The following is a 21378-nucleotide window of genomic DNA, read 5'->3' as shown; positions in this document are numbered from 1 at the left end:
CTGAAACAAACAAACAAACAAACAAACAAAAAACACTAGTAGAAAGAGCCTCTTAGGCTCTTAGGTAGAGAGACAGGAAAAACAACAGCTTATCCCAAAGAGATTTTGGGAAAAGGACCAATTCCAAATTTTGCTAAACACACCTAAATATATACATACATACAGGAAATGAAAAGTTCCCAAACAACCTAATTTCAGAAATACCCCGTAGTTGAGGTCCAATGATTTCTTAACACTTTTAATCATGAAAATGCTTTTTTTGTAGAAGTTGTGAAGCTGAATAAAACCCCGACTCTATAGGATTTCAGACTGGAGAAGGAGGCCCCAATTCATTCTGGCTACATGTGGCTCCTGTCTCAGTTTATAGCTGAGAAATAGCCAGGGGAACTGAGGAAACTCTGGCCCCAAAACTCAAATGGGGAAAGTGATGGGCAGAGGCCTGGGGGGGGGGGGTGGTATTCTCCTAAGGATCACTGCATGTCTACTGCATGCGAGGGAAATCTGAAGCCATCCAGTTTATTTCCTTCTTTGAAGTGCTAAAACTTGCGAGTTCCCAATGTGGCTCAGCAGGTTAAGAACCTGACTTTTATCCATGAGAGTGTGGGTTGGATCCCTGGCCTCATTCAGTGAGTTAAGGATCCAGCATTGCCACAAGCTGTGGTGTAGGTCACAGATGCAGCTCAAGTCTGGCATTGCTGTGGCGTAGGCTGGCAGCAATTCAGCCCCCAGCCTGGTAACTTCCATATGCCGCAGGTTCATCTGTAAAAGGAAAAACCAAAACTAAAAACGAACAAAAATGCTAAAAAAAAGTTGATATAACTGGCACAGTTCTGACTCAATTTCCCTGCACCACAAGCTGGTATTTTACTTCCTCAAAGCCTTTCTGTCCCCTTCAACTCTGCAAGGAAGGAGTTCCCTGGTGGCTCAGTGGTTAAGGATCTCCTTTGTCACTGCTGTGGTGCAGGTTCAATCCCTGGCACAGGAACCTCCATATACCTCAGGCACGGCCTAAAACCACAAAAACTCTGCAAGGAAAAAGATGAGAGATCTTGGGTCGTGGGCTTTAGTCCCACACGGCCAGAGCTGATGCTTCCCAAGGGAGGAGGCCTCCACTTCCTCAAAAAGATTGTGAACAGCGTGTCACAGGAGGATCCTTGTTGGGGATTTCCCTTTGTGGCTCAGTGGTTAACAAATCTGACTAGGAACCATAAGGTTGTGGGTTCGATCCCTGGCCTCACTTAGTGGGTTAAGGATCTGGCGTTGCCATGAGCTGTGGTGTAGGTCACAGATGCGGCTTGGATCTGTCGTTGCTGTGGCTGGGGTGTAGGCTGGCGGCTACAGCTTTGATTAGACCCCTAGCCTGGGAACCTCCATATGCAGTGGGTGCGACCCTAAAAAGACCAAAAAAAAAAAAAAAAGTTTGCAAACAGCGTGTTGCAGGAGGATCCTTGTGAAAAGGCTCTAACTACCAAGGGCCAGTTGGCGAGGACAGGACAGAAGTGGGACCGTTTCCCCTCTGGGGAGGAGGTCCTGCCATTTTCATGAGAGGAGAAGGATTTGGCGACTTTCTTTGCTACGAACTCCCTGCCGTAGACTCTTCAGCAAGAAATGAAAAGGGCAGATACGGCGCCAGTGCTGGCAGGGACCTCCTCTCGTCCCTGTAAAACTAAGAAAGGAACAAAGAACCTGTTGTCCTGGGCACCCTTGGTGCTGAAAACAGGAGCGGGAGCCAGGCAGGCTGGGGCTGGCCCCTGACCCTCGAGCCCAGGCTGTGGCCGGTGCAGGGCTTCAGGGAAAGGCAGGTGCCAAAGGGTTTGCAGTGCTTTTGGTTATACTGCTGTCATCTTGGAGCTGGACTAGGTCACCACTGCATCCTAACTGAGCAGATGTTCATGGCAGAGTCAACTACCAGTCTAGCAGCGAGCCAAGGTCTGTAAAGTTTGAGACAGATCTAACTCCAAATGGTGCCACTGACAAAACTGTGTGCCCAAGTGCCCTAAGGACAGGGGCTCCAAACCCCGACAAAGATGGAATCAACTCCCAGGACACACTGTACATTTACAGGATGATCAAAAATGCCCTCGTAAATCAGCAAGAATCACACATGATCTACCATTTAGATGCACAGACAACATTGGCAGGATACACACCCAGGCAAAGAAATAACACAGCCAACAATGAGAAGTGGCTCTAAGAGTTCCCATCAGGGCTCAGCGGAACGAATCTGACTGGTATCCATGAGGATGCAGGTTCGATCCCCGACCTCGCTCAGTGGGATCTGGTGTTGCCATGAACTGTGGTGTAGGTCACAGACATGGCTCGGATCCCGCGTGGCTGTGGCTGTGGTGTAGGCCAGGGGCTACAGCTCCGATTCGACCCCTAGCCTGGGAACCTCCATATGCTGCGAGTGAGGCCCTAAAAAGACCAAAAAAAGAAAAAAAAAAAAAGAAGAAGAAGAAGAAGTGGTTCTATCTCAGGGAGTGGGTTCAGGGAGTGGGTTTTTCTGGCCACGCCCATGGCATGTGGAAGTTCCTGGGCCAGGACTGAACCTGAGCCACAGTAGTGACAATGCCGGATTCTTAACCCACTGAGCCACCAGGGAATTCCAATACTTATTATTTTTGGCATTGTGCTTTTTCCACAATGGATGTGTTCCACTCTGGTAATCAAAAGAGAAATCTTACAGGTTCTTTTAAAAGACCTTCTCAAGGGAATTCCTGTGTGGCTCAGTGGGTTAAGTATCTGGCACTGCCGCTACAGTGGCTCAGGTCACTACTGTAGTACAGATTTAGTCCCTGGCCTGGGACCTTCTGCATGCTGTTGGTATGGTCAGAAAATAAAATAAAACAACAGCAACAACAATAAAACAAAATAAAATACCTTCCCCAATATAACATATCACCAATCAAGACAGACAAAAGAGTTGTTTTTGCCATTTTGACCTTGAGGCCATACTCACACCTGCTCACCTCATTCTTTAAGGCTGAGTCTCCTCTTTTCTAAAAACCACCTCCTACCTGGAATTACTGGCTTCCTCCCTGAGGTCCCCAAGACACCTGGGATAGTCTTCTATTATGTTCTCATTCCATCATATGATACTTGTTTACAATTCTTTCTCCCCTAGGTTGTGTAACTCTTCCAGCTCCCGGTCTAGGTATTTTAACAAACAGCACCCACTCAATACACATCTTCTGTAAGTTAAACTCGACTTCTGCTACACTGATAACAGAGTGGGTCAGTCCTCAAGGAATTCCTTGATGCCATATTCCGATCACTGGTGGTGGCTTGAAGTCAGAAAACACCTTAAAGAACTAGGAGGGAAACTGATCAGGCTACTCACAGCGCAATGCCCTCAAGGGGCATGATGGGACATTGTCTTGCTGAAAACCTATTTCTGCTCATTATGAACAGAGCGACATCCCCCCAGGCATCCCATCTGTCCTGCTGACACTGAAAGAAACAGCAGCTGTGTTCAATGGTGTCACTTGGGGGCTTCAGACTTTTCAACTGTTTTCAACCCAAGTCAAAGAGCTTCTCTAGCTTGTTTCCCATCAGATATTCTTTGAGAAAGAATGTGAACCGGCCAGCACGGACCAATTAGAATTAGTGGAAATGTATGTTGACAGTTCTTAGAAATAGATCGTAAGAAGAAGCCATAAACTTTCATAAAAGCAAACCTTTTTCAGAAAGGACCTAAGACGCTGCAAGATGTACCTAAGACCCCATAGCAAATGATGACTGTGAGCTTCTGCTGCACCAGGAAAGAAGGAAAACAACCTTTCTGACAGGTGTGATGGGTTCTGGGAATGGCTTGCTCCCAAAGGCTGTGGGGCTTTAAGATGGGCCCTGAGCCTTTGAGCCAATGGCCAGAGATGCAGGCGGGTCTCCAGATACGGCAAAAGAGGAAAATATTTGTCTGGCTGGCTAACACTGCACACAACACACATACTATGTAAGGAGACAAAACGCAAAGTGATTTTTGCATCAGATGACTTGAACTTTCCTCCCAATGACCTCGTGAATACATTCCCCCAAATCTTCAGAAGAGCAACGGTAGCTATAGATCAAGAAGCGCCCTTACTCTGTATGTGACATTTCAAGAGGAAAAGATGAAAAGGAGTAGGATGAAGTGACATTAAATTCTATGTGTGAAGTCACCCATGTTGAGGACATGTATTAATTAAATATGGAAAACTCTATTGGAAGCAGATGTATTCTGAATTTAACCACCCTGCCCCCACCCCGGAGAGCTGTATTAGATTTGGGCCCATACATTTCTTAGTGATGATGCAACTAATGCCTTTGGCTGAGATGATGAATATTTCTGTACATAAGTACTGAGCAAAGTGAAGGAAAAGAATCTAAGAGACGGAGAGAATTTCGTTGGTAGTTTTTCGCCGTTGCAAGTTTAGGATCTAAAATTCATAAGCAGAAACAGAAATAATAAAGGTACATATGTATTTACCCTTTTCTTATCACTTCTGGATTCTTTTCTCTTTTTATCTCCTTCCTCACAATAATGCTTTCCATAACTTCACAGTTTTCATAAATATCACCCAATGCATTGGCTGTCAGCTGAGAACTCCCCAGGCCCTGGCCTTGAACCTAGACATGAGACAATTATAAAAGGATGCTCTGTGAAAACTTCGGAGTCCCCAGTTCCTAATTCCCACAGCACTGAGCTAAGGACTTGAGGCGCAACATACAGGTAATCGCACCTGTCTGCTTCCATCGTGGGTTTAGAAGCTCTACACGCACGCACCCATCCAAATGGCTAAATTGAAAAAGCAGCCCATAACAAGTATAAATAAGAATGGAGCATTCAGAACTCACACGCGGTTGGTAGAAGAGCACACTGATACAAATGGCTTTGGAAAACTCTTGAGCACCATTTACTAACATGGCACATATAACCATCCTACAACGCAACATCTCAGTCTCATTCCTAACTGAAGCACGTTGCGTGTATTCCCCCAAAGACATGCACAAGAATGTTCACAACAACACTATTCAAAAATAGCCCCGGGAGTTCCCATCGTGGCACAGTGGAAACGAATCTGACTAGGAACCACGAGGTTGTGGGTTTGATCCCTGACCTCACTCAGTGGGTTAAGGATCTGACGTTGCCGTGAGCTGTGGCGTAGGTCTCAGACGCAGCTGAGCTTGGATCCTGTGTTGCTGTGGCTGTGGTGTAAGCCAGCAGCTGTAGCTCCTATTCGACCCTTAGCCTGGGACCCTCCATATGTCTTGGGTATAGCCCTAAAAAAGAAAAAAAGCTCCAAACTGGAAACAACTCAAATATCTATCAGCAGTAGAACAGATACACAAAAATTTATGTTGTTTTCGTGGAATGGAATGCATGCTGTATGATGCCAGCTATATAAAGCCCCCAAACAGGCAAAACTAACCCATGGCAATAAAAGTCAGGAAAATGGCTACCCTTGGGCTGTGGTGATTAGATTCGTGACTAGTGGTTACACTTGAGGGCACGGAGAATGTTCTGTGTCTTGATGTGGTGTGTTTACTTTGTGACCATCCCTCTAACTGCAAACGGAGGGGTGTGCTTTTCCCTCGTCAGATCCGACTTCAGTGGGGCTTTCTGAGATGCAGCACTAGGTGTGAACGGGTTTCATTCTGAAGCCCCGGGGCAGCTAAATTGGCCCTGGCTGTGCAGTTCTTCCCCGGACGGTAAGCCATCGTTCTCCTGATCCTGTGTTCCCACCTCAAGTGAAAGGGTGAAGGGTTGTTCTAGGGCCAGGCAGTCTGAGCATCTTGTGGTTTTGATGTCAACGCTGTGGTATAGCTGCTGGGAAGCTTGGAATTTTCCGGGGATACAGAACCTTCCAGAAGAGGCCAATGGAGGGGACCAACAGCTACCCTGTGGCACTGGGCAGGGCTGGCCAAGGAATGTTTTGAATTCTGTGTCTTGGAGCCGACGGGTAGGGTGGAGCTTCAGGAGCCTGGAAACCCTCAGCCATCCACCTGGGCTGGTGTGTCCCAGTGAGGGGACAGCAGGAGTGACAGAGGCAGAAGAGGGTATGACAGCAGTAAATAGGGGCAGCAGTGGCCTTCGATGATCTGGTCCAGCCAGGATCGCCAGGTACCTGCACACCCAGCCTGAGTCTCATTTCCGAAAGCTGTTTTTGTTTTTGTTTTTTGGCTTTTTAGGGCTGCACCCACGGCATATGGAGGTTCCCAGGCTAGGGATTGAATTGGAGGTGTAGCTGCCGGCCTACACCACAGCCACAGTCATGCGGGATCTGAGCCATGTCTGTGACCTACACCACAGCTCACAGCAACACTGGATCCTTAACCCACTCAGCGAGGTCAGGGATCAAACCCACAACCTCACAGTTCCTAGTGGGATTTGTTTCCGTTGCACCATGACGGGAACTCCCCAAAAGCTGTTCTGATGGATCCCTCTGTTCTACCTGAGGACAAAGGAATCTCTAGAGACCTGTCTCAGCCTGGAGGTGACGGGTCCCGGTGGTGATGGGGGTGGAGCGCGGGTCTACTTCAGGCTGCTGTGTCTGCACATAGACACCCTTCTGCCCACCCAAAGTAGATGGTGAAGTCACGGGGGAAGGAGGGGAAAGTCAAAAGCCTTTTTTTTTTTCCCCATAGTCTTGTCTTTTGGGGGAAGGGGGTGGGGAGAAAAAGGAAATGGGCAGAAGCCTTTGGAGACAATGACAACAAGCAATGTGTCATCTTTCCTCTGGCTTCCCAGCTTCTCTCCGATAAAACGCTAGCGGAGGGCACTGGGCAGATTTTGTCAGCTGCTGTTCTATTGACAAACATCTACCACAGCCTGTCACTCAGAACTGACGGAGGAAACGCGGCTGAAATGTAGAAGGAAGGGTTCGGGTCCCTTTGCTTTGCTAGGGCGGAAGCTTAAGGCCTATTGCACATTTCCAACTTTTTACTTTTAAAATTTTTAATTTTTTATCTTTTTAGAGCCACATCGGCAGCCCATGGAAGTTCCTGGGCTGGGGGTTGAATTGGAGCTGCAGCTGCTGGCCTACGCTACAGCCACAGCAACAGGGGATGCGAACCGAGTTTGCCTCCTACACCATAGCTCACGGAAATGCTGGATCCTTAACCCAGGGAGCAAGGCTGGGGCTCGAACCTGGGTCCTCGTGGATACTAGGCAGGTTTGTTACTGCTGAGCCACAAATGGGAACTCCTCAATGTTTCATTCTTTTATGCACCACCTGGGGTCTCCTGATTGCTTTACAAGGGTGACATCTTGTTTCTGCCAGAGGCTTCCGATGCTCCAACACTTTTGCATCTCCAAAGGACTGGCATCTTTCATTTGTCCACTCAACAAACATTTCCCGAGTACAGGCCATATGCCAGACACTATTCTAGACACTGGTAAAAAACAGCACTGAACACAGACTGAAACCCTCTTCTCACAGAGCTTAGCTTCTGCGAGAAGCCAGGGGGAAAATGATGGGTTTCTTGCTGCTTCTAGTGCTGGGAGGCAGAAGGCGTGCAATTAAACAAGGGAATATAGGTCAAATTTTGCACAAGTTCTGCAAATGAAAATAAAGCCAGCTGAGGCGACAGAAGAAATGAGGGTCCAGGGAGTTCCCGTCGTGGCTCAGTGGTTAACGAATCTGACTAGGAACCATGGGGTTGTGGGTTCGATCCCTGGCCTTGCTCAGTGGGTTAAGGATCCGGCATTGCGGTGATCTGTGGTGTAGGTCGCAAACGTGGCTCGGATCCTGCATTGCTGTGGCTGTGGTGTAGGCCAGCGGCTACAGCTCCAATTGGACCCCCAGCCTGGGAACCTCCATATGCCATAGGAGTGGCCCCAGAAAAGGCAAAAAGACAAAAAAAAAAAAAAAAGAAAAAGAAATGAGGGTCCATGGGTGAATGCTTTCTAGAGGAAGGGGATTCTGGGCAGATGGGACAGTAAGGACGAAGATAGAAGTCTGAGTGGTCAGAAGCCAGTGAGGCTGGAGCAGAGATATGTGGGGGGACCCTATAAGAAGAGAGGGGGAGGGCAGGGGAGGGGTGAGATCCTGTAGGGCTGAAGGTCATGGTGATGACTTTGGTTTTATTCTATTTTTTTTTTCTTCTTTTTTGGCTGCCCCAAGGCATATGGAGTTTCCAGGCCAGGGATCAGATTCGAGCCGCAGGTGTGACCCATGTCTCAGGCACGGCAATGCTGGATCTTCAACACACTGTACCTGGCCAGGGATCGAACCCAGGTCCTGGCGTTGCAGAGCCACTGCAGATCCTGGTGTGCCACAGTGAGGACGCCTGACTTTGGTATTAAATGGGAAACTGCTAAAGGGCTTGGCATGGGAGTGACATAATTTGGATTCAGATGAACTAAAGCACGCTCATCCTCTGTGCTGCTCAGGTAACAGCCCAGAGAAGGTGGGTTGGTGCAGGTGGAAGCAGAGGCACCAGGCAGGGGTCTGCTGCAGTGGTGGTGAGGAGTTGTCTGACCCTGGATCTATCTTAAAGGTAGAGCTGCCAGGATTTGGAGCTGGAGAGAAGAGGTATTAGGTGGACGCGAGGCCCAAGCACCTGAAGGCAGGTGGCTGCTGGGATGGGGAGAAGCAGGTTTGTGAAGGGAAACCAAGGGCTCGGCCTCAGTTTCTCTAAGTCTGAGATGCCAAAGGTCAGGCTGAGCAGGCAGCTGGATGCAAGCGTCTAGACGGCAAGAGAGGACCAGCCTAGGGATAGATGGATGGAAGCTGGGAATCGCCAACACACAGATGGTATCGAAGCCACAAGCCTGGAGGGGATCACACAGGGAATAATTACTCTAGTGACCTCTTTGGAAACAAGACATTGTGCTCACCACGTGCTAACACCGTGCTCAGTCCTTTTCAGCTACGACTCCATCGTGCAAACACCTCGGAGGTAAAGCCCCAGTCTTATGTCCATTTTCCTACTGGGGACACTGAGGCACTTACTGGAGAGAGGAGACGGGAGAGTGCGGGGGGGCTCGAGGTACCCCAAGGTGAGGTCAGGGAAACAAGGAACCAGCCAGGAAATAAGAAATGGCAGCTGGCGAGGAGCGAGGAAAAGCAGCATGGTGTCCCTCAAGCCCACAAGTGTCCCTGGAAGAGACAAGAAGGGGGAGGTGACCCCTTGATGGAAATAAAGGGACATCTGCACGTTCACCAAACTGTTTTGAAATCTACTCCCTCCCATTTTGCACGTAGGTAACAAATCCTAGTGGTTCTCTCAGCCACAGAGACTCTGTCACCACCAGCAGCAAATGTTTTCTCTGTTGGTACAGAAGTTGTTGTCGCTGTTGGTTTTTTTTTTTTTTTTTAAGGGCCGCACCTGTGGCACATGGAAGTTCCCAAGCCAGTGGTCAAATCGGAGCTGCATTTGCCAGTCTACGCCACAGCCACAGCAACACTAGATCCAAGGCTCATCTGCAACATACACCGCAGCTCGCAGCAACTCCGGATCCTTAACCCACTGAGCAAGGCTAGGGATCAAACCCACATCCTGATGGATACTAGCTGGATTCTTAATCTGCTGAGCCACAACAGGAACCCTTGTTTCCCATTTTCGAAAGTCAAGTAAACGCCTTTTAAAATTCATAAACTCAGTGTTAACCAGCTTAGGTTTCAAGAATAAGTGACATTAATCTGAAGGAAAAGAGTTATCATGGAATGCTTACAGTCACCGGTTCAAAGAGATGTTAAGGGTAAAGAGAAATCCTTAGGCTAAAAGTTCCACAAAGTTTGGAACTACTCCGAACACGGGGCAGAAAAATCTCTAATCAAAAATCACTGCGCATCTGTCCGGTTCATGCAGGGAGGAAAAATGAACCCATCAAAGCCAATCACACTGAAGTCAAGGGAATCACAGAATGCCCCGGGGAGGACCATCTGGTCTACCCCCATCGTTTTGTACAGGAGGAGCGCAAACGGAAGGCACAGAGCATTTCCACAGCTGAGGGGGAACACGGTTTCTCCAGAGACGCGGGTGTGGAAGCACCAACCTCCAGCTGCAGGGCGCCTCCCTGAGACAGCCAGCTCTCTCCTCCAAGGAAGGAACCAGTTGGGCTGGTTTGAAACTTGCCTGGACAACCAGAGCCACCTGATTCACCTGCGTCTGCAGGACTCCTGTCCCGGCTCATGACTTGCAAGCAAAATCAGCTCTGTTCATCTCACCCTCACCCTGCGCCAGGCAATCTCAAGCCCATTTCCTGAGCAAAGAGGGAAGTGGATCATGACTCTGGCCTGCGAGGCACCAAGCGTCTGTGCCGTTTTGCAGTGATTATGCTCTGGCCATGACCTCGAGCCCTGCTGGCTATGAACTGCAGCCTCTAAGAGCTGGAAGAGGTTTGGGGGCTTCCCCTCCAGCCTACCCCCCCACCCCAGCCCCGACCTCTGCACCCCCATTCTGCAGAAAAAGCCAGTCCCTAACAACCTGCTTAGACCACGTGTAATACAAGCACAACGGAGAAGCACAACGTAACATGCCTAACCCGTGCGTACACCGCCTCCCCTTTCTTCATCACCTGCAACCGCATCCAATTTCCAATACAATGGATCGCATTTCAGGCTCAGAGCCATGGTACGTGCTGGGGTTTTTCTGACCTGAGAATGCAAAATGAGTCCATCCTCCTTAGTGCTGCCTTGCAACCTTCTGGAGACTGACAGGGGCTACACTGAATTCTACTTTGCACACGGAGGAGCCTGCTGCCTTACTGGTGCCATCACTGTGAGCAGGTGCATATGGCAGGGAGAACTGTAAGTTTCCGGGTTCTGGTGCCAGGAGGAACGCAGAGGAGGCAAAGTTCAAGAGCCTTCAGACGGATTAACGTGAGCACAGACAACCAGGTCCTAGGCCACTCCCACCTCCTACAGAGCTTCTTCTGGAGTGGCCACCACACCCCCAGCTCCCAAACCTGAGGAGCGACCGGAACCACAGTCCTTGTGGCCGACGGGATTCATGTCACCCCATCGCGCGCCTGACGCCTTAGTCGCCTCGGTCACCTGTGGGCTTCGGAGGGTCCCAGGCCATTTTCCAGGCTGACATCTGTCTGCACCATCTCCTGTTTCAGTTCGCCGATCTCCGAGGCGATTGTGTCAATGAGCTGTTCAAAGACAAAAATAGTGTGACGTCAGGAAGTGGAAGAGGCGTGCCCAGAGCTCTGCCACTTCAGCCACTGGGTTAGGAACACCCAGATGATCACCTCTTTAAAAAAAAAAAAAAAAAAATCCTGCCTCTGTGAATTTCCTTTCCCCAGAGGAAAAAAATAGAGCGGGAGGGAACAGCTTCTTCTTAGAAAGAGGAAGCCGTTAGGTTTCGGTATCACCCTAAGACAAAGAATATGACACCCAGTTTGGTTTCTGGATATGAATAAAAAGAGGAATGAACAAATCCAGGCAAAACCAGGCCCCCACACTCATAAGGTCAAAGTGAAAACTCAAAAGGGATGCCCTGGCTTAGAATGTATACCATCCTGGAGTTCCCTGGTGGCTCAGTGGGTAAAGGATCTAGTGTTGTCACTGCTGTGGTACGGGTTCAATCCCTGGAACCTCCACATGCTGTGGCGAGGCCAAAAAAAAAATGTATACTATCCTTATCCTGGTTACAGTGATAAGTCTATTTCAAAAAGAGATAGTTTGCATGTCAACTTCTAATGATTTTAAATTTATTTCTCATATTATTCTTTGCTTTTTTTTTTTTTTTTTTTGTCTTTTGTCTTTTCTAGGGCTGCAACCATGGCATATGGAGGTTCCTAGGTTAGGGGTCTAACTGGAGCTGTAGCCACCGGCCTACACCACAACTCACAGCAACGCCGGATCCGTAACCCATTGAGGGAGGCCAGGGATGGTACCTGCAAACCCCGTGGTTCCTAGTCGGATTCGTTAACCACTGAGCCACAACGGGAACTCCTTGATGAAGCGATTGTTAGGAGAAAAGGAAGAGAGAGGGCTGTGTGGGGTTGGAAGTGAGTAAGCAGGTGGGGCAGGGAGCAGTGATGGGGAATTGATGGGAAATATATGCTCTTCTTGAAAGTTTGTGTGGCCTTGCACCCCCCCACCCACACGCCTGGGAAGAGGCTACATGGGACCCAGGAAATTGGTCTGAATCCTTGAGCCCACCTATCCATTCACTCCGCTGAATCTTTCCTGGGGCTAAACAGGCCCTGTGTGGGCAGAACAGCTGTTTTCAAAGTGTCACTGCTCATTAATTCTTTAAAAAATGTACTTAATTTTCCTGCATTATTTATGTCAACGTGTAATAATGTTTTATTTATTTATCTAGTTATCTCTTTCTATTTATTTATTTTTGGCCACTTCCCCAGCATGCAGAAATTCCCAGGCCAGGGATCGAACCTGCACCACAGCTATAACCACTGCCACAGCAGTGACAATGCCAAATCCTTAACCTGCTGAGCCATGAGGGAACTCCTAGATTATTGTTTTAAAATAAATATTTAAAATAAACTTTTTCTTCATCTTATTTTCTCCTTTTTTTCTTTTCTTTTCTTTTCTTTTTTTGAGGGCTGCGCCCATGGCAAATGGAAGTTCCCAGGCTAGGGGCTGAATCGGAGCTACAGCTGCCGGCCTATTCCACAGCCATGTCTGCGACCTACACCACACCTCACAGCAATGCTGGTTCCCCGACCCACTGAGCAAGGCCAGGGATTGAACCTGCATCCTCATGGATGCTAATTGGATTCATCTCTATGCGCCCGAACGGGAACTCCCAGGGGGTCTCCTTTTACACATGCCAGTGGCAGAAATTCAAAAGTCTGGGAGTTTCCTTGCGGCTCAGTGGGATCCAGCGTTTTCACGACTGTGGCTTGCGTCGCTGCTGTGGTGCAGGTTCCATCTCTGGCCGGAATGTGGGAAAACAGGAGCCTTCACATGGTGTGCTGGGGGTGGGGGTGGAGGGGCATGAAGCTACCTTGGAGAGCAAGTTGCAGTATCTTGCTAGGGCTGAAGATACACAGACCTCCCACATATGCACTCAAAAGAAACCCTTGCATATTTCTAAGAATATTGGCCGCACTGCTACTTATAAGAAAACCAAAAATTATCAGTATCTACATGTCCATCAACTGGAGAATGGATAAATGGAGGTAGAGAATACGACACAGCCGTTAAAATTAATGAACCAGAGCTAAACGCATCAACACATACACACACGCAAAAGCTCAAACAAGTTTTCATAAAAGCAAAACAATTAAAAATAAAAAAGGTGAAAGGGATTACATTCAGTACGTGATGTTTAAAACCAGGCAAAACTGTATTATTTAATTACATATAAATATACATAAAGAAAGCTGACTCTAAGATGCTGAATGCGTTATCATCCTGTTCCTTGAGACGAGAAATGGATGGCGGTGTTCACAGGTGGAGGGGCTCAACCACCCCTGACACTGCCTTTCCTTTTTTTTCTTTTTGTCTTTTCTAGGGCCGCTCCCACGGCATATGGAGGTTCCCAGGCTAGCGGTCTAATCGGAGCTGTAGCCGCTAGTCTACACCAGAGCCACAGCAACGTGGGATCCGAGCCACGTCCGCGACCTACACCACAGCTCATAGCAACACCGGATCCTTAACCCACTGAGCAAGGCCAGGGATCATACCCGCATCCTCATGGTTCCTAGTCAGATTCAGTAACCACTGAGCCACAATGGGAACTCCAGACACTTCATTTCTTAAAGTAAAATGGCAAAATGATAAGATTTGAGGGAGCCAGTGAGGTGTGTTTCAGTACTATGTGTGATTTTCTATATGTTTACATACTTCCTCTTCAAAATTATTAGGAAATGAAGAGAAGGGGTGGATGTGCATGAAATGGAAGGACAAAGAGGCGCTGAACAGGGAGTGCGCAGGGTGAACTGAGGGACGTCTGAGTGTCTGGGCAGAGGTCACCCCTCCCATCCTAGGCTCTGCCTGGGGTCCCGGATGGGACAGTCCCACAGCCCACAGGGAACAGACAGGCCTGCCCTGGAGAGGGCCAGCCCCAGCCTCAGGCAAACCTGGAAGAAAGATTCCCAGTCTGGCACATTCCGCCTCCCCACCCTCCATCCCCTTCCCACCCACCACGGTGATTTGAAGGTAAAAGTCCCCAATGGCTTGCCAGATGGCTCTGCCCCAGACACATGCTGCAAACAAAGGTTCTCATGCAGCAGGATGGCAAATCGCGGGTGACACTGATACGGATGGAGGAGGCACAGGGAGTTGTAGAAATCCCGGTAAGGGACCATAGATAGAGAAGGAAACCTATGGAACGTTGGGAGGTCACTATAAGTTAATAATTGCTCAAGAAAGCCATCGGAACAAGGCAGGCTTGTTGACTAGTGGAGGTGGCGGGAGGGAGGGGGGTGTGTGGGGGCAGAATTTGCCTCCGGTCTTTGGGTGGGGGATGGGATGAGGCCTGCATTCAGGTTCAAACCCAGGGCAGGAATTTAAGGACCACCCTTCCGCTGACTTGAATACAGGATACCAAGGAGGGGCTACTACTCCCATAAAGGAAGAGGCGGTCCCACACCGACTCGCCTTGGATGATAAAACTGTAGCCTACCTCATCCTGGGGGCACAGCCTCCTTGACTGCCCATGTGCATCTCTCACAAGTGACCTATCCTAATAAATCTATTTCTTGCCTATCACTTTGTCTCTCGCTGAATTCCTTCTGTGTAGAGGCATAAAGGACCTGAACCTCAGTAAGTCCAGACACTGAGTGAGTGATTCTAATTTAAAATGTGGGTTCAAGTCCCAATCTGGGTTTAGGCTGGAGTCAAGCCATTAGTGCTGTCAGATTGAGCACCCCTTATCTGTAAAGCAGAAAGGGGATGTGGGGATCCCCAGACACAAAGGTGGGTGAGGATGGAGGCTGCACCTGCCTGGATGCCTATGGGGCTGGATGGGGGCTTTTCCAGCCCCTCCATCTTCCTGCCCGGCCCCTTTCCATCCCAACTCACCCATCTGAAGGTCCAGATTGACCTGACAAAGGAGCCAAAGGCTGGGACCCCAGAGCCGGGCCTACCTCGGCTTAGACAGGTTAGATGTCCACCAGGCCCTGCGACTGTAGATTCATGTCCACATGGCACTGACTGGACTTTAGCTGTTACCCACATGGTCCCCAGACACATGTGTGTTTGACTGGTTTTCGTTCCTGTAGATGTTTGACCTCATGCCTACGTTCTCGTGTTCTTCCAGACTTCATTCTTTGAGGGCAAAGGCAGAGAACTTACCACTCACCTAAGGGAACCCCCATTTTAACCTTAGGTTTAACCTTTTCCCATGGGAAAGCCAACAGCAGCTTCAGTGTAAGTGGGTCTTTTTTTTGTTTGTTTTGTTTTGTTTTGTTTTGTTTTTGCTTTTTAGGGCCACACCTGTGGCATATGGAGGTTCCCAAGCTAGGGGTCAAATCAGAGCTGTAGCCGCCGGCCTACACCAGAGCCATAGCAACGCAGGATCCGAGCCACGTCTGCAACCTACACCACAGCTCACAGCAACGCTGGATCCTTAATCCACTAAGCAAGACCAGGGATTGAACCTGTATCTCCATGGACGCTAGTCAGATTCTTTAACTGCTGAGCCATGACGGGAACGCCTCAATGTAAGTGTTTTACCAAAGTTAGTGCCACTGTTTCTCCAAAACCACTTATACAACCCAAGACCCCAATACACCCTGATCCCTGTCTAGAATTCCTATAAGGTGGGGGCACTAAGCATCTGCCAAGCTGACCAGCCAGCCCTGCCTTCCACACCCCCGACTGGCTGCCCCCTGGGAAGGCAGCCCCACAGAGCGAAGCAGCTATAATTCAGTGAACCAGTATGTGAAATGGGGCACCAGGTCCCAGAGCACTGAGTTGGTGACAGAGTAGTTCTTACACCAAAAACACAGCATCTCCAGAAAACTCCATAAGCAGTGATGTGGTCGGGGCTCAGCAGAGTCTGCTCTGATCAAACCAGGGTATCACCTTTATTCATTCTGCCTCTGGGGAGAGAGGTGCAGGGAGAGAGGTCTGCTGGCAGGATGAGCGCTCAGGGGAGCAGGCTTAAGGGAGGGGCACCCAATGACCCCTACACAGAGGTGAAGGAGGCGGGCCAGGGGCTGGTCCCTTCCTCATTCCACTCAGAAAGCTAGGGCCCCAGGGCTCCAAAACAAAGCCTGGATGATTTTCACACCGTCTGGCAGCCAGACCAATGGCAGGAGAATTCCGGAAGCCCCATGTTTTTTCCCTGAGATCACACCCAGGGCTGGGCCTGGACAAGGCTGGACCTGCCGGACTCCAGTGTAGTACAGGCATCTACACTGATCTGGATCCTTCTGTAGCCATTCTGGGTAATTTCCCGTCAGCAGGAACCTCACCTCCGGAGCCACACTTCCAGCAGGAGGCGGGTACAGCCTGGAGGCAGCTAGTCTGCAGCAAGGAAGGACCTGGTGGTGTGGCCGCATGGGGGAGTGGGGGCGGGGGCAGTTTGGGCTCAGAAAGACCTGACTCCCTCCAGAGCTCATCTCAGCCGTGTCAGCTGAGTCCTCATCCTGGGACCCCCACACTAAGGCTGGTGCTGGGGGAGGAGGGTGGATGATTAAATAGAACTATGAGATTAAAGCATTCTGCAGCATGCACCCAAATGCTCCCGAAGTCTCTTCCCAGTGAAACTCTCCGTATGAATGGTGATCTGCTATGAAGCAGAGAGCTGATAAAGCTGACACTTAACACCAATCCATACACCTCACTGCCTGCGGTACAGTGCCAGCATTTTTTTTTTTTTTTTTTTTTTTTTTTTTTTTTAGGGCCACACTTTGGGCGTATGGAGGTTCCCAGGCTAGGGGTCTAATCAGAGCTACAGCTGCTGGCCTACACCACAGCCACAGCAATGCAGGATCCGAGCTGCGTCTGAGACCTACAACACAGCTCACACTCATGACAACGCTGGATCCTTAGCCCACTGAGCGAAGCCAGGGATTGAACCCTCAACCTCACGATTACTAGTTGGATTCGTTTCTACTGAGCCACGATGGGAACTCCCTTGCTGTCTACAAAGAGGCCATTTCATCCCCAGGAGCAGACAGAATCTACAAGAGACCAGTGTTCCCAGACTCCAGCCCCACCACCCCCCCCAGTCTGCCCAGAAGTCTCTCATCTCAGACCTGCCCACGAGATGCCAATTTCCCCAACCAACCACAGGGCAGGACTCCAAATCTTGTTTTCTTTTGGTTAGGGTTAGATAAAAGGAGAAAAATTCTCTTGAAGGTCAAGTAAAAATAAAACAAGAACGTGCTTCCAGAGCAACTTCTGATCCAGTGCTCTTCAAATTCCGGGACTCACTTAGGCCTGTTATCAGGGCTTCTGAAAAGGATGTGTCGCTGATATAGGTGAAGATTTCCAACCTAGGGTGTGGGAAAAGTCAAGGGCTTGGCTCTCAGCCAGGGAATTTCTACTCCCCAAGTACACCGACTTGGCCTTGGGCTGCGATGGGCCTTTACAATCCTACCAGCGCAGACCTACCTCCAGGTCATGGAAAAACTGCTGACCCCACAAGGGCCTGTTCTGTTCGCCTCTGCTGAGCCAGACACTCTTGGTAGGTGCACCCCACGCTAGAGTTTTTCTAAAGCAGTCTGTAAAATAATGGGCATCTTATAAACTTTCCAATGATCTTTGCCCCTAGGAACTGTCACCATGGAAACAGAAAAGTAATGAAGGCTTCATCCCTTTGCTTATAGAGGAGGGTCTGGGACCAATGCTAGAGCATCTTGGGATCTTGCACTTTTCTTTGTTTTGTTTTTTGTATGGTGTGTTACATCTCCCAAGGATGTTTGCACTTATTTTGTGTGTATGGGGCGGGGCGGGGGGGATCAAACACGCACCCCAGCAGTGACAATGCCGGATCTTTCACCTGCTGTGCCACAAGGGAACTCTGGTTTGCACTTATGTTTTTGAAATTTAATAATAATTACAGTCATTATACATGAATACACTGCCGTTGAAAAACCTAGATTATTGTAGTTAAAAATGAATCTCCCGGAGTTCCCGTCGTGGCGCAGTGGTTAACGAATCCGACTAGGAACCATGATGTTGCTGGTTCGGTCCCTGCCCTTGCTCAGTGGGTTAACGATCCGGCGTTGCCCTGAGCTGTGGTGTAGGTTGCAGACGCGGCTCAGATCCCGCGTTGCTGTGGCTCTGGCGTAGGCCGGTGGCTACAGCTCCGATTCAACCCCTAGCCTGGGAACCTCCATATGCCTCGGGAGCGGCCCAAGAAATAGCAACAACAACAACAAAAAAAAACAAAAGACAAAAAAAAAAAAAAAAAATGAATCTCCCTTGACCATTACCCATAATCCCATCTACTCAGAGGGAACCACTATTATCAGTTTCCCCGTATCACTCTTTTTGTTTGTTTGTTTGTTTGTTTTGGCCATGCCTGTGGCATGTGGAAGTTCATGGGCCAGGGCCATGAACCTGAGCCACAAAGTGACTTGAGCCACAAAGAGACAATGCTGGATCCTCAACACACTGAGCCACCAGGGAACTCCAATTCTTCTTCTTTTTCTTTTTTCTTTCTTTTTTTTTTTTTTGGTCTTTTACGGCTACACCTGCAGCATATGGAGTTCCTGGGCTAGGGGTCAAATCGGAGCTGCAGCTGCTGGCCTGCAACACAACCACAGCAATGCTGGACCTGAGCTGCATCTGCGACCTACACCACAGCTTGTGGCAATGCCAGTTCCTTAACCCACTGAGGGAGGCCAGGGATTTAACCTGCATCCTCACGGAGACTAGTCAGGTTCTTAACCCACTGAGCCACAGTGGGAACTCCTTCAATCATTCTTGACTGGTATCACTGTGTGCTTTTTCTACCCAATGCAATTGTACCGATGTATCGTCCCATAGCTTCCTTATACTCATTTCACCCAAGGAAATGTGGGATTTATCCATGTTGACGCATGGAGCCTTGGTTCATTCATTTAAGTGGGAATGGTTTTTCACCCTAGGGATAAAGCCCACAGGGAGATACATAGGAAAATATCATGTATCCATTCTATTTTGATAGACACTTAGGTGGTTTCCAATATTTTGCTGTCACAAGCATTCCAGTGATGGACATCCTTGTGCATGTGCGAAACCTCAGCGAAAACGCCAGGTTCTATGCACATGGAGGCTACGAGGCGGTACCACATGGCTCTCTGGGGGAAGGTCCAGCTATAGTGCCTTCGCCTTCTTTGAAAACACCTCTCTTGGAGTTCCCGTCATGGCACAGTGTCAACGAATCTGACTAGGAACCATGGGGTTGGGGGTTTGATCCCTGACCTTGCTTAGTGGGTTAAGGATCCAGCGTTGCCGTGAGCTGTGGTGTAGGTTGCAGACGTGGCTAGGATCCAGGATCCAGTGTTGCTGTGGCTCTGGTGTAGCCTGGGAACCTCCATATGCTACGGGGGGCGGCCCTAGAAAAGGAAAAAAGACAAAAAAAAAAAAAGAAGAAAAAGAAAACACCTTTCTTGTGAGCATTTGCAAGAGTCAAACCTTTAAGCTTTGGCAAATCTGATGCATCTAAGTGACTATTTATTGTCTTTATGTGCTTTGCCCAGATTATACATGTCGAGGAAGACATTTTCCTCTGCCCTTCTGGCCGGTTTAAGAATTAAATGGACACGGAGTTCCCGTCGTGGAGCAGCGGAAATGAATCTGACTGGGAACCATGAGGATGCAAGTTCGATCCCTGGCCTCACTCAGTGGGTTAAGGATCCAGCGTTGCCGTGAGCTGTGATGTAAGCCAGCAGCTGTAGCTCTGATTTGACCCCTAAACTGGGAACCTCTATATGCTGCGGGTGTGGCCCTAAAAAGACAAAAAAAAAAAAAAAAAAAAAAAAAAAAAGAATTAAATTGACGGGAGACAGGAGAGACCCAGGAGAAATGGCCCAAAACCTTAAATACACTTTCAGCTAAAGACAAAGAGGATGCTGCTGGAGTGGTTTGGAGCTTCAAAGGGGAGGAAGGAAATTCAAATGTCTCCTGGGCCCTGCAGAGACAATGGGACACAGAGGAATTTTCAGACTTCCTGTCCACCACCTTGTGTATCCCTCAGTATCCATGGTAACAGCTCCCTTCCTGGAACAAACTCACTGTCTACTCTCTTTTAAGCAATTTAGGGGGAAGGTCAAATGTTCTTCCTGAATCTTTAGGGTGACTGTTTTCAGCTCCAAATATTTTGCATGCCAAAGAGATGGTCTAGGGTGGCAGGTTCTCCCCTGCATATTTCTGCTATTTGTGTTTTTTCCTTTGAGGGATCATCTTTCATTTATCTGTTGTCCATTTGGGGGTTTCTTGATTTTTCCGTTTTACTTTTTATGGCCGCACCTGTGGCACATGGAAGTTCTCGGGCTGGGGTCAAAAGGGAGCTGCAGCTGAGGCCTAGGCCACAGCCACAGCAACACTGGATCCGAGCCACATCCGTGCCCTATGATGCAGCTTGCAGCAACGCTAGATCCTTAACCCACTGAGTGAGGCCATGGATACTAGTTGGGTTCTTAACCCACTGAGCCACAAGGGGAACTCCTTGATTTTTCTTAAGATATATTAAGTTGTGGATATGAATCCATTGTCTCAAATACTGAAAAGATTTCCTCTCATCCTGCTCTTCTGCCTTTTAAATTTCCTTAAATTTGAAGTATTGATAGAATCCAAAGTTCCTTATGGCTCTTGCTTACTAAACCTTGTCTAGAAAGACAGTCCTTATCTCAAAGTAATGAAGTCTCCGCTATTCTCTTCTAAGACACAGATAGTTTTGTCTATTTACTTGTGATGTATTAGTTTATTTGTCGGCCTTTTATCTATCTGCATTTATTTACTTTAATTTTTTATTTGTTGTCTTTTTAGGGCCTCACCCGCAGCATATGGAGGTTCCCAGGCGAATCAGAGCTGTATCCACCGGCCTACACCACAGCAATGCCTGATCTGAGCCATGTCTGTGACCCACACCACAGCTCATGGCAACACCGGATCCTTAGCCCACTGAGTGAGGCCAGGGATCGAACCTGCATCCTAGTTGGATTCGTTTCTGCTGTGCCATGACGGGAACTCCCATTCATTTGCATTTAATGCTGAGTGTGCAGTGAAGTCAGGATGAGGAGATGAGGGCATGACTATGATAAGACCAGGGCTGGGTTCCTGCAGCCCCTAAACCCGGGACCTGTAGCCCCTAAGCCCTTAAACCCGGTGACATCTGCCCCCGGGGGCCCTTCTGCAGGCCACAGAATCTGCCCAGAAGGCTGCCTTTTCCCAATTCGCCCAAGGGCTGGGGAGCCCTGGAAGCAGGAACTCTGCCCTGGATTTTTCATTCCAAATGGAGCCCCCAACCCCAAGCCCATCTGGGGGTTTGCGATGGAAATGCTACAAAATTGGGTTGTGACGATTGTTGTACAACTAT

General features: G+C 48.9%; 1 protein-coding gene across 1 annotated transcript in view; it reads right to left on the bottom strand.

The window, feature by feature from the left end:
• RIN2 (Ras and Rab interactor 2) overlaps nt 1-21378 on the bottom strand; it is a 116818-nt gene that overhangs the window by 59102 nt on the left and 36338 nt on the right. The window contains exon 3 of the mRNA XM_021077420.1: nt 10980-11080. Coding sequence (XP_020933079.1) covers nt 10980-11080 — 101 coding nt within the window. The remainder of the gene's footprint in view (nt 1-10979; nt 11081-21378) is intronic.

This window comes from Sus scrofa, chromosome 17 (assembly GCF_000003025.6).
Source record: "Sus scrofa isolate TJ Tabasco breed Duroc chromosome 17, Sscrofa11.1, whole genome shotgun sequence".
In the NCBI taxonomy this organism is placed as follows: Eukaryota; Metazoa; Chordata; class Mammalia; order Artiodactyla; family Suidae; genus Sus; species Sus scrofa.
Note: the sequence above shows the minus strand (reverse complement) of the source record. Positions and strands in the feature narration are given on the sequence as shown.